Source organism: Belonocnema kinseyi, chromosome 8 (assembly GCF_010883055.1).
Source record: "Belonocnema kinseyi isolate 2016_QV_RU_SX_M_011 chromosome 8, B_treatae_v1, whole genome shotgun sequence".
NCBI lineage: Eukaryota > Metazoa > Arthropoda > Insecta > Hymenoptera > Cynipidae > Belonocnema > Belonocnema kinseyi.
The window spans coordinates 32,505,359-32,518,688 of NC_046664.1; the positions used below are offsets into that span (position 1 = coordinate 32,505,359).

General features: G+C 27.7%; 1 protein-coding gene across 1 annotated transcript in view; it reads right to left on the reverse strand.

Moving 5' to 3' along the window:
- Nucleotides 1–13,330, reverse strand: part of LOC117177629 (phosphatidylinositol 4-kinase beta) — a 52,398-nt gene that overhangs the window by 6,245 nt on the left and 32,823 nt on the right. The window contains exons 10-11 of the mRNA XM_033368417.1: nucleotides 7,983–8,359; nucleotides 3,168–3,640 (exon numbers count right to left, since the gene is read on the reverse strand). Coding sequence (XP_033224308.1) covers nucleotides 3,168–3,640; nucleotides 7,983–8,359 — 850 coding nt within the window. The remainder of the gene's footprint in view (nucleotides 1–3,167; nucleotides 3,641–7,982; nucleotides 8,360–13,330) is intronic.

The following is a 13,330-nucleotide window of genomic DNA, read 5'->3' on the forward strand; positions in this document are numbered from 1 at the left end:
CCTACCAAAATGCAGTACCTAAACGTACTTTATTGTACTCTAATACATTTTCCAAAGTTTCAGCTCGATATTTTATTTACAAAAAAAGTTCTTAGGTTCAAAGAAACATTCAGTGAATTGAAAAAGTGAGGTTGGTAATATAGGTATAGTTCATTTTTCAATGTTGATTTCAATAAAAAAACATTGGATGAAACGACAACAACAAAAATCGTTTTCATCAATGAATTTTGAACTAGATACTTAAATTTTCAAATAGAAACCATAAATTTTCAACCAAAACTAGAATGGTTCAATTTTCAGTTAAAAACATGAATTTCAAACAAACAAAAAAAACGAATTTTGAACCAAATAGTTCAATACAGGCATATAAAGCATTTTTATGCATTTTCAACGAATTAATTTTGATGCTTTATAATTCAAAATAAAAATATGTTAAAAAATAATTTCAGTAGTCCACAAAACCAGCGCAAATGATTGCAGTTAACAACATTCAGACAATTTGAGATTTGAAAAGTTTTGATAAATTTCTTAATTAGACTGAGACAACTTTATTCTTAAGCATTCAAAGTTTTTAAAATGTATTTTACTAGCCACCAATTAAGATCCGTTTGAAAATCTTTATAGTTGAAATGGTTAAAAATGTAGTAACGTATAAAAAATGGTTTAAATGTGACATATTTAAAAATGTTTAATTTAATAACTTCATATATTATGCGTTCGAAGCTTAAAGTTTATTGGAATCGTTACAATGTAAATAATTTGAAGTTAGAACTTCTAGTATAGAAGGGTATTTTTTCCCGATAGTGTGATTAAAATTGCAAAGTTCAAATAAAAATTGGGCTTAAAATAAAAATATCTTAAATTTAGAAAATAATAATGCAACAATTAAAATAATAACAATTTCGAATTGCGAAAGTTCAACATTGAAAATATTAAAAACAATAATAATTATTTCACATCAAAAGCAAGGAATTTGTTAATTAAAACCATTTAAAATGCATGCGTTCCAAGATGGCATTTTTTATTACAGTCGTGAAAATGTGAATATTTTAAAATGAAAACACTAAAATTGTCAATTTTTAAAAATTTTTATTCTAATTCAAATTTCAATTTAAAAGTGTTCTGAAGTTAGAAATATATTTTGAGAATAATTTCGACTTAAATTTCGATTATACGAATTTCTCTCTCGTGCAATTTAGAATAATTAAATTGTTTACTAATTGCTTTATTACATATAGGAGAATAAATTTTTTTAAATAGCAATAAACTAGGTACAATATGCCATTTACAAGCAAAAAGATAAATTAAAAAAAAACGCACGAGTTAAAAAAAATTTCAACCAAATAGTTGAATTATCAAACCAAAAAGACGAATTTTTTAGAAAATAGTTGAATCCACAATCAAGAAAGATGAACTTTTAACTAAAAAAGATGATTTTTCAATTTAGGAGGATAAATTTTCTATCCAATAAAAGACCAATATTTAACAAAATAGTTGCATTTTTGACAAAACAGATGACTTTCTAAGAAAAATTCGAATTTTCAACAAGATTTTTCAGATATTTCGAGCCAAATAGTAGCATTTTTAACCAAAATAGATTAATTCGCCAAAAGAACAATTTTTCAATCAATGAAGACGGAATAAAGAAATTTTTAGCGTTAAAAAACAGTTAAATGTTCAACAAAATAATTAATTTTTCACCCAAATAGTAGAATTTTTAAGCACAATAGAGGAATTCTAAACAAAAAATATGACAGTAGACTTCTTTATTAAAATTAATTAACCATAAACCATAAAAGATGAATTTTCCTTTCAAAAGTATAAATTTTCTACTAAAAAAGAAAAATATTCGAAAAAAATGAATTTAGACATTTTAACAAAACTGTGGGATTTTCAACAAAATAATTAGAATTTCAATTAAATAGTAGAATTTTAACCAACAGAGGTGAATTCTAAATCTGCAATACAACAGTAGACTTTTCAAATGAAAAGAATTAACCAAACAAGACGACTTTTAAAAAAATAGTGGAATTTACAACAAAATGATTTAAATATCAACCAAATAGTAGAATTTTTAACCGAAAGATATAAATTCCGATATATAAAAAAATATAATAACACTTTTAAGTTAAAAGAATTAACTTTGAACCAAAATTATGTTCTATTGGGAACGTAGTCTACCATTTCGCCACATGGTGGCGAAAAATTGAACAGAACGAGTAGTTACAATTTTAAACATGTACTTTAATTTTTGCATAAAAGTGTTTTTGCGATTGTTTTGTGAAGTATAAAACAATGATTGAACACTAAAAACAAATGTTTATCGAAAACAAATAGTTTTAAATAGAATTTCCATCTTATACAGTGAAAAAAAAACACAATTTTGTGAACTAAGTTTAAAAAAAAATACAATTAGTTTATTATTTCATGTCAGTTTGAATGCATTGTAAGCTTAAATAAACTTTAATTAATTAAGTAGCGACGAATTTTATCCATATTATGCCAAGAATACAAATAATAGAGGACTGGAATTTAAATACGAATTCTAACCTAACTTTCAGATCAGATTTTTAAATAGTAAATATTTCATCTATAAATTAATAAAAATTTACTTTGAGTTCATTTCTGCTTCAAAATGAGTCCATTTAAGTTTATAATATTTTGAAAATCACAATAAAGATCACAATAATTGTTTCTTTTAGAAAATATTTGTCAAAAAAATTTGGTTTTTCACCTGATAATATGTACATTACATCTAAAACACTTTGTTTCAAATAAAGACTTATTTTTATTATCCAATAAATACTTTAAATTCCAAAAAAATGGTTAAAACAATGGTTAAATCTTTAAAATGGTGCCTATTCTTTCTACCTCAAATTTTTGTGACCAGGTGGCGTATCGCAGTTTAACCATTCCCAATTATTTCAGTTCTGAAAAGAGGAAAAATTTCTCGGTTTCAAAATTTAAAATTGCCGGTTTTCAGCAATTCTAGGCAATTCCTGTTTTCCCCAGCTTTTTTCCCACCCTGTAAATTGTATATATTCCCAATAAACTACGACAAACGCAAGAAAATAATATTGAGTGTTGGCCCTGTCGAAGGAAATAAATACAAATGACCCTGGTCCTTCACCGTAATAAATCTTTTTTTAACATTTTCAGATACTAACCTGAGATCATGATTTCAACGAGATTGACGATTTTGTCCATGTGTTTTCTAGCTGCAATCAGCCCCTGGAGAATGAGCGACTTGAATTCTTGGAACAGCTGCGAATGATTTCCACCCATGACTTCAACAAACTCGGGCGTCAACTTGAAGGGACTCGTCTCAAATCCTAGATTTCTTGGGGACGTCGAGAGGATGAAACCAAAGTCGATGTGGATCAGGTGTCCGTCGGTGTGAAGCAAAATATTGCCATTGTGTCGATCCTTAACTTGAATCAAATAACTGACCAGACAGTAGGCGGCACAACTCTGCACAAACTTCTTCTGAGCGATTCGGAAACCATCTGAATTTGCGGGACCAAATTCACGTTCAAAGTATTGCAAGAGTGTCAGCTGACAATGCTTTTTCACCTGGTGCAATGAGACGGTATTGAGGATTGGCTCAATCAATCCACTGTCGTTCGAAAGACACAGTATCCTGAAAAAGATCAATCATTTCCTGTAATAACTGACCTCGCAAGTTCTCATCAATATTCGTATATCAGACTTCACTGTTCAAAATTCTCTCAAAACTGGGGAAATTCTCTTTCAAGAATATAGGAAAATAAATTCTTGCAACTAAAATTAATCTAGTTACTATATTCCTATGATTTCAAGTCTAAATATATTTTATTTTCAACAAAATGGTTAAATTTTCAAGAAATAAGTTGAGTTTCAAGCTAGATAGTTGAATTTTTAGAAAACACTTGAATTTTAAACCCAACAAGATAAATTTTCAAAAAAAAATGTTAATTTTCAACAAAGAAAGATGAATGTTCAACCAAATAGTTGAATTTGAAAAAAGCATTTTCAACTTTCAAGTAAAAGAGACGAATTTTCAATTTAAAAAATTGATTTTTTTACCTACAAATATGAATATTCAAACCAAAAATATATATTTTTCACAAAAGTATAATTTTGTACCGAGAAATTAAAAAAATGCAACCAAATAGTGGAATAAAAAGAAATAATTCTTAAGCAAACAGTTGCATTGACAGTCAAATAATTGAACTTTCAAGGAAAAGAGACGAATTTTTAACAAAACAAAGTTGAATTTATAATATAAAAGTTCCTTTTTAATCGAAAAGTTATATTTACATTCCAATAGTTTCATTTTCCATTAAACTTTCAAAATTTCAAGCAAAACACAAATTTTTTACAAAACAGGCGATTTTTTAACCCGAAAATATGAATGTGAAAAAAGAGACCATTTTCAACAAAGTAGTTTAATTTTCAACAAAATAGTTGAATCGATGACTAAACCAGTTTTGATTTTTAACCAAATAGTTACATTTTCAACGAAAAAAGATTAAATTTCTACTGAATAAGATGAATTTTCAAACAAACAAAAAAAGCGAATTTTCTACAAACCATCTTACTTTACAATAAAAAAAAATTATTTTTTAACCAAATAGTTCAATTTTTACCAAAACAGCTAAATTTTCAACCAAAAAATTAATTTTCTACAAAATAAACGAACTTTCAACAAAAGAGTTGAACTTTCAGCATAAAAAGTTGAATGAAAAAAATATATATTTGACTTTAACCCCGAAGATGAATTTTGCACAAGAAAGATAAACTTTCAACAAAAATATTAATTTTTAATCTTATTTAAATCTAAATTTATAACTTACCAAATATGAATATCCAACCCAAAAATACAATTTTTCCCAAAACAGTTTAATTTTTTAACCGTAAATATGAATTTTCAACAAAAAAGTTCCTTTTTAATCAAATAGTTATATTTGCAGTCGAATAGTTGATTTTTCACATTTCAAATCAAAGACAATTTTTCTACAAAACAGTCGAATTTTATACACGAAAATATGAATGTGAAAAAAATAGATCATTTTCAACCAAGTAGTTGAATTTGTAACAAAATAGTTGAATCGACGACTAAAGAAGTTCGATTTTTAACCAAGCAGTTGCATTCTCAAAAACAAAAAAATGAAATTTCTACCAAACAAGATGTATTTTCAAACCAAAAAAACGAACTTTCTACAAACCATTTGAATTTTCAACCAAATAGTTCAATTTTTACAAAAATAGTTAAATTTTTAACCAGAAAGATGAATTTTCAACCAAAAAATTAATTTTCTACCAAATAAGATGAACTTTCAACAAAAGAATTGAGTTTTCAAGATAAAAAGTCTGATTGAAAAAAAAAACCATTTGACTTTTAAACCCGAAGATGAATTTTACACAAGAAAAATCAATTTTTAACAAAAACGCTAATTTTTGACAAAAATGTTAATTTTCAACCAATTTGTGGATTAAAAAAAAATCATTTTTAATCAAACAGTTGCATTTGCAATCAAATACTTGAACTTTCAAGTAACAGAGATGAATTTTTAACAAAAAAGTTGAATTTATAAGCTAAAAAATTAATACACAACCCAAAAAGACGAATTTTTTACAAAACAGTAAAATATTTTAACCGAAAATATAAATTTTCATCAAGAAAGTTCTTTTTTAATCAAACAGTTATATTTTCAGTTGAATAGTTGAATTTTCTACTACACTTTTCAAATTTCAAGCCAAAGACATTTTTCCTATAAAACAGTTGAATTTTTTCAACAAACTACAGGAATTTTCGACTAAAGAATTGAGATTTCAAGATAAAAAGTCGAATTTAAAAAAAAAACATTTGACTTTTAAACCCAAAATGATAAATTTCACACAAGAAATATTAATTTTCAACAAAGAAAGATGATCTAAAAAATCATTTTCAACTTTTAAGTAAAAGTGACGACTTTTATATAAAAAAGTTGAAATTTTAACCTACAAATAAGAATGTTCAAACCAAAGACATAATAAAAAAAATATAATTTTCAACCTTGAAATAAAAAAAATCAAACAAATTGTACAATTTTCAGACCAAAAAGATGAACTTTCTACCAAGATGATTAATTTTTTACGAAAAAATCAACATATTTTCAAGAAAATATAAATCTCGGACAAAGAGTTGAACTTTTAGCTGAAAAAAGTTCTCAACCAAAAATTGAACAGCCAAATTTTTAGTTGAAAACATTTATTTTTAACAACAAAGAACGCATTTTCAACAAAATATTTAAATCTTTAACAAAAAATTGCATTTTGAACAAAGAATAAAATATAAATATAAATTCTAAACGAATAGTTGATGCTTCAACCAAAAAGGTTTTAATTTTTAATAATAAACAATCAAATTCAACCAAAAAAGACGGATTACCAAACAAAATTTTGAATGCTCAACCAAAACAGATCAATTTTCTACCTAAATGTTTCATTTTTAACCAAAAATGATTACTTAAAAAAATTGAATTTTCAACAAAATAGTCAAATTTTCCACCAGATACAATTTTTAATTTAGAATAATAATTGTTACCATTATTGTGACAATTTTTCCCTGCACTGTGCAATTTCTTGAAATTTGAAACGAAAATGTTGGAAAAATTGAAATATCTTTTCTGCTCAAAAAAATGTTTGTTGTAAAACATATGAAATAGTGATTTTCGAAAGCTTCCGACTTTTTTATTCCAACGTTGTAAAATGTTTATTATATTAGAGTTTAATTAACTTTTAAGAAGAGATTGAAATTCGATCTAAAGCTAAAAAAATTCCATTTTAAGTAATAAAAACCAAGGTGCAAATCATTTTATGCAATTTCAAGCTAGAGATATTAAAAACTGAACGATTAAATTTTTGTTATAAGTTGAACACTTTTAAAATTATTTTCATTTTAAATAGTATAAAAATCCTTAAAAAGCTTCAAAATTGTATTTAAAAATTTTGAAACACCTACATGTTGTTTCACGTTTATTCTAATTGTAAATTATTTTTGAAACTTTTTAAGAAATTAAAAATTTTTTTTTAAATATTCTCTTGAAATTAATTTTTTTAAAATCAAAAGTCATTTTAAATTTTCCGACGAATCTTAAGAAAATGTTTTAGTTCTTTTAAATTAATAAATAATATTGATTATACATCTAAATTCAACAATTTTACTCGTACATTAAATTTCTTTCAAATGGAATTCGTAAATATTAAGCAATTGTTATTTTTCTAAAGTAGAAATTTTGAAATTTAAAACTAAAACAATATTTTAAATTTAATAAACACCTCTAATCATGAATATATTATTTTGAAGTTATTTTAAAATTGAAAATAGTTTATAAACTTCAATCTGGCATTTACATTTGTTTGACTACGAAGGCTTTCCAATTAAAACAGATGATTAATTATTAACGTTAAAATCTGGAAATTCTTAAATTTTGAACTCATTCCAAATCATCTTGTAAAATCAATTATTATTCACTCGTTAAGCCTTAATATATAGTTCAATTTTAATAATCATTATAATTTATATTCATATTTGATCAACTAAAAATATTTTTGATCCAAAATTTGTCGATCTCAAACACTGCTCATTTTCAATTTTCAAAGTATTTAAAAACTGTATTTTAGAATTATTTAAATGAAAAATATACTTAAAAATTAAAATCCAAAATGGAAAATTATTAAGTGAAAGATTTTCGAATTGCGCACTGTAAATTGAATAATATCACAATTGAAAAAGATCAAAATTAAACTAATCATTAAAAAAAACTGTTGAAATCATACTTGGACAGACTTTTTTTTTTCTAGAAAATTGTAAAATTTACGCTCAAAAAATAAATTCACTGTTTTCGAAAAAAAACTCGATCGGATATAAAAATCTAGGGGGTTTCCCCATTTACATAGAATTTCCGGGTTTTGCCGATTTCCCGGTAGGCTAGAAACTCTAAATTTGAAAAACTTACTTGTAAGGTCTTAACCAGAGAGGCACGTGTTCGTCCTGCCATACTTTCGAGAGCATCGACAAAAGCTGCGAGGCGAGAAGCTCTTGTCTGAGATCGTCCCCGCATTTTACAATAACTGGTAGCAATCTCCAGGAAGCTAAATGTCCATAAGGACTCGACGTTCTTATGCGTTTTTGTTTCAACTCCCAAGGTTCCTTAAGGACCGCCGCTGAAGGATCCTCTGGGTCGTGATTGAAGGTCGTTTTGGGAGTCGCGGCCATTTCGCTCAATCGCCTTTTTATATCTCCAGGAATGAAGATGGGCTCTCGACTGTCAGAAGATTCCTGACTCAGCTGCGAAATCGTGTCTCTGTCTCTCGGCTTGTGAAGCTGCAAATACTGCAAATAAATATTGATTATTCACTGTCAACAAAAATTTATTATTTATTATATTATTTATTTATTATTACGATGGCAATGTGTTTGCAATCTCTTGTCGAACAATTGAATATAATTCATTTATAAAGAACGTAATTAAACCCAAAAAAAATTTCCATTTCCGATAAAAGAAACTTTCGTTTTTCGAAATTCGAATATTAACTTCAAGGCACCTCAAAATCCCGTTTAATTAGCATGGGAAATTTTCGAAAAATTGAACTCATATGCCAAGGTTTTATCCAAAGGTGCCAAACTTTTTTGGGATTGAAGAGGAGTGCCTACGAAATAAAACCAAACTAATAACTTTTATTTCCAACCCACCCTCACCATCCACGCAGTCCCCAAGAAATCCAAAAACTACATTTTTACGTATTATTGTTAATTTATAGCAATTTCCGTCATCTTTTTCATTAAAATAATTATTAATGGACAATTTCAATATTTTTCATGACTTTTTAAAAAAATTTCAATTGCTTGAACAAATATAAATTATTAAACAATTATTTATTCCCCAAAAATGTAAAAAATAATCGTATTTCTGATTGGAATGCAATATTTTGCCATTTTTTGGAATAGTACATGTTTCTAAAAATATTATGTAATTATTTAAACAATTTTTTATTGCTTATTTTCAAAATTTATAAAAACTGAGCCAGAGATGTCCACTTTTTTCAACTTGATTTGCTCAAGCAGTTATTTTTCGATAATTAAAAAAATAAAATAGAACACATACAATTAAGTACGATTTTAAAAGTGTTTTTGGAAAAGTAATCATTTAAACAAATTATATTTCTTTAAACAATTAAAAAAGGGTAAATGTATTCTTTCTATACACTATATAGTCAGAAAAACATCATTGTGTGTGTTCTATTTTATTTTTTTAGTTAAAAATTTAAATTGGATGCAGTTCCGAATAGGTGAACGTGACAATTTCCTTCACACTGCGTATACTTTTGTATTTTAACGCGCTGATTACGATTTCTACGAGTGATAGTTTCCAAGAAAATTAGTGATATCTCGATTTTTATGAAAAAAAAAAAAAAAACAATGAGCATTCTCCATTGGTTTCGGTTGGGTACCTACTCACGCTTTTCACCACGGGAAGGTTGGAGTATTTTGAAAAGCATTTTTTTTGTATTTTTTAATTGTTTTTTTTTTACTTTTATGATTTTTAAATATATTTTAATTTATTTTAATTAGAAATTCTAAGTATATTCTATTTATTGTCTTGATTGTATACTCCTTATAAGTTTTTTTATAATAGTCTGCTCAGTATATTTAGTGGCAAGGGTAATATGCTTTTATGTTAGTAATTAATTCTTTAAATGGATCAGCAACTATTTTCTTTACGCGTCGCCGCCACGAAAATTCGCAGAGATGTTCTGCAATGTTGCTCTTACGCACTCTTCCTCGTGAGAGAAATCGTCGCATCCACCGCCAAGATGACTCGATGTTTTGTGTATGCTCTTCGGAATCGGGATCCACAAGTTGTTCGGAACGATTCACAGTTTTGTGGACAAATCCATGATTTTTGAGATTAATGTATCCCTTCCAACAATCGATGTGGATTTCTGTCCCTTCCGCTACATGCTTTTTTATTAATGCAATTAAAGTAGCCTGATCTCTCTTATTATCGGGACAGATTTCCAACCGACAGTTGTAGGAATGTCCTCTGTGGATCATTCCGAGAATCCATGATCCTTCTACTAAACGTTCTCGCTCGTATTTTCGACGGTCGATTTTGCACTCATCGATTTCAACAACTTCACCGACGCAGCCGATGCGACCATCCTTTTCGAAGTTGCTGTCAAGAGCAAGCATGCAGACCTCTCTACAAAATGAGAAGCGGTCTGAAACTGTTTCTCGAGAAATCGATTGATTGTTTATAATGCTGCTTTCTCGGATCGTTTGTTCAAAATTAAAATTTAACGCAAACCAATACGTAATGAGCATACAGGCCGCTGCAGAAATGCGGCACCTTTCAAACCACGTGTTTTCTGCAACGGTAATACTGTGACGATATTTGTGTATTTTATAACAAAGGAAGGATCCGTAAACACGTTCAGACTCCACAAGAGTCATCTTCTTCTTATGTTTTGAGCAAAATCGTTCAGACGGAATTAATTCGATTTGTCGCAACTACTGAAGAGTTGTTTCCCTTTTTTGGAGAATCTTAGATAAACTAAAAATATTATATGTTTCATCCATCTAGACGAGGACTCAAGAGAGGAAAATCTCGAAAATAATATTGCACGCAAGGAACACACGCCCTTAAGTACTATGAGCGCGGATGGTGGAGAAAGACCTGTCGCTAATTGCATTAAAATTTGTTACATTTCATCAGATATATCTGTGATTTTCTCGGAAACTATTACTCGTAGAAAAAAATGTATCGTATAAGAAATGTGTATTTCGATAAGATCTACAACTTTGATAGAAACGTTTTGTGAAAATTTATGTATTGGCTGAGATAAACGCAAAAAACCCCGGCATACCAATGACTGGTCACAAAAATAACTTAGTTCAGACACGACCCCCTATCCAACATGTCATAGGGGGCGGGAAGGCACCCCTGTGACTTGTCACAGAAATAATGTAAGGTCATACCCCTGCCCCTTTCCCCACGCGTCATGGGGGGGCGGGAAGGCACCCCTGTGACTGGACCCAGAAAAAATTTAGGAAACGGGTTCAATTACGCGTATAAGACGAGTTGCTGACACTGGGGTACGATTAATACTCGAAAACGAAAAGAGCATGATTTTTATGGTTTTTTCATAAAAATCCAGATATCACTAATTTTCTCGAAATCTATCACTCGTACAAAAAAATGTATCATACAAAAAACGTGTATTTCTGTAAGATCTACAACTTTCACTGGAAGCATTTTGCAAGATTTTGCATATTGGCTGTGATAAACGCAAAAAAAACACATTTTTTGTATGATTTTTCTGCGATTTCACCATGAAAATCGCCTAGTCACCAATTTTCACTATCATTTTCGTAATCAGCGCGTCAAAATACATAAGTATACGCAGTGTGATGGAAATCGTCACGTTCACCTATTCGGAACTTTATCCTTTAAATTTGTTTATTCAGTCGTTCTTTTTTTCGCATTTCTTCGTCAAAGATAAATGAAAAAAGGGACTTATAAAAATACTTATAAAAGCAACAAATAGCGAACTATGGCACAACTTTTTCTGAAACCATCATTTTAAATATAATTTAAAAAAACAATACAAGAAAAGCGATTTTATTTCTCTTAGACACGCCTTAGATGTTTTATTTATAAAACAAACAAATATTAGCGCATACCAATGGTTTGGCAGAAAAAAAATTGGCAACATAATTTCAGCCAGGACAAATGGCCTTTTTTAACCGAAAGAAGAATCTTTAAACAAAAAGACTAACTTTGAATGAAAAAGATAATTTTCAGCAAAAAAATCAATTTTTTTGATAAAATACGTAAATTTTTAACGTAATAGTTCAGTTTTCAATAAAAGAAGGGCTAAATTTCATCCAAATTATTCAATTTTGAACTAAAAGATAAGTTTTGAACTTTAAATGGAACAGTTAATTTTTCAGTTAAAGAAATTAATTTTCAACCAAACTGATGAATTTTCAACTTCAATAGTTGAATTTTATGTCAAGAAGAAGACATTTCAACCAAAGAACAATTTTCTATCAAAAATACGAATTTTAGACAAAGTACGCAGATTTTCAACCAAATAGTTTAATTTTAAATGCGAAATATCAATTTTCAATTATTAACACTCTGATAGCAATACAGAGTGGCCGCAAAACTTCATTTTAAAAATTACCTAACTTTACCCTAACCAATTTTTCATTTTAATAAGATGAATTTGTCATAGATAAAGCAAATTTTCGACCAAAAAAGATTACCCTTTAACAAAATAGTTTAATTGTCAACAAAACAATTAAATTTTCAACATTGCACTTGAATTTCTAACCAAATTTGTGAATTTTCAACCTAAAAAGATATTTTTCAATACGTGAATTTTCAAAAAAGACCAATTTTCAGCAAACATAGATATATTTTCAATTAAAAATGGAAAAGTGGAAATTTTATTGAAAAAATTAATTTCCGACAATAAAAAAAGATGAATTTTTAACTATATAATCCAATTTTTAACCAAAGCGATGCATTTTAAACTTATACGATGACCCTGCATGAAAAAAAAGAATTTTTAACAAAGTAGTTTAACTTTTACCGAAAAAAGACAACCTTACAATCAAAAAGACGAATTTTGAATAAAATAGTTTAATTTCTAACTAAAGAGTTGAATTTTCAACTAAAATGATGAATCTTTAAGAAAAAAAATAATTTTTAACTAGATAACTTTCAACCTAGAAGTTGAATTTTCCAACCAGAGACGAATTTTCACTAAAAAAGTTCATTTTCAAACAAACAGTTGCATTTGTAACCAATAAATAGGAAATTTAAACGAAGAAGACTAGTTTTCTGCCAAGAAAAAGAACTGTTAGCTAAAAAAGATCCTTTTTCAACTAAAAAGAAAAAAGTTTTTATTTTCAATTAAAAAACTAAATTAAAAACAATTTGCAACAAAATAGTCCAATTTTAAAACAGAGGCGAACCTTTAACCGAAAATTACACTTTCAACAAAGTAGTTCAATCTTCATCTAAATAGTTGAATTTCCAATTAGAAAAAATCAATTTTCAACCAAAATTGGAAGTTAAATTTTCAGTCAAACAAACTAATGCAACCTTCAACAAAACAGCTGCATTTTTAAATAAGAAATCAAATTTCTACCAAAATATATTGTATATTTTTAAGAAGTGTCTCACCGACTAGACACAGCCAAATTTTTAAACCGAAAATACGAAATTTCACAATAGTAGTTGAATTTTCAACCAAAAATGATAACTCTTCAACAAAATTGTTGAATTTGTAA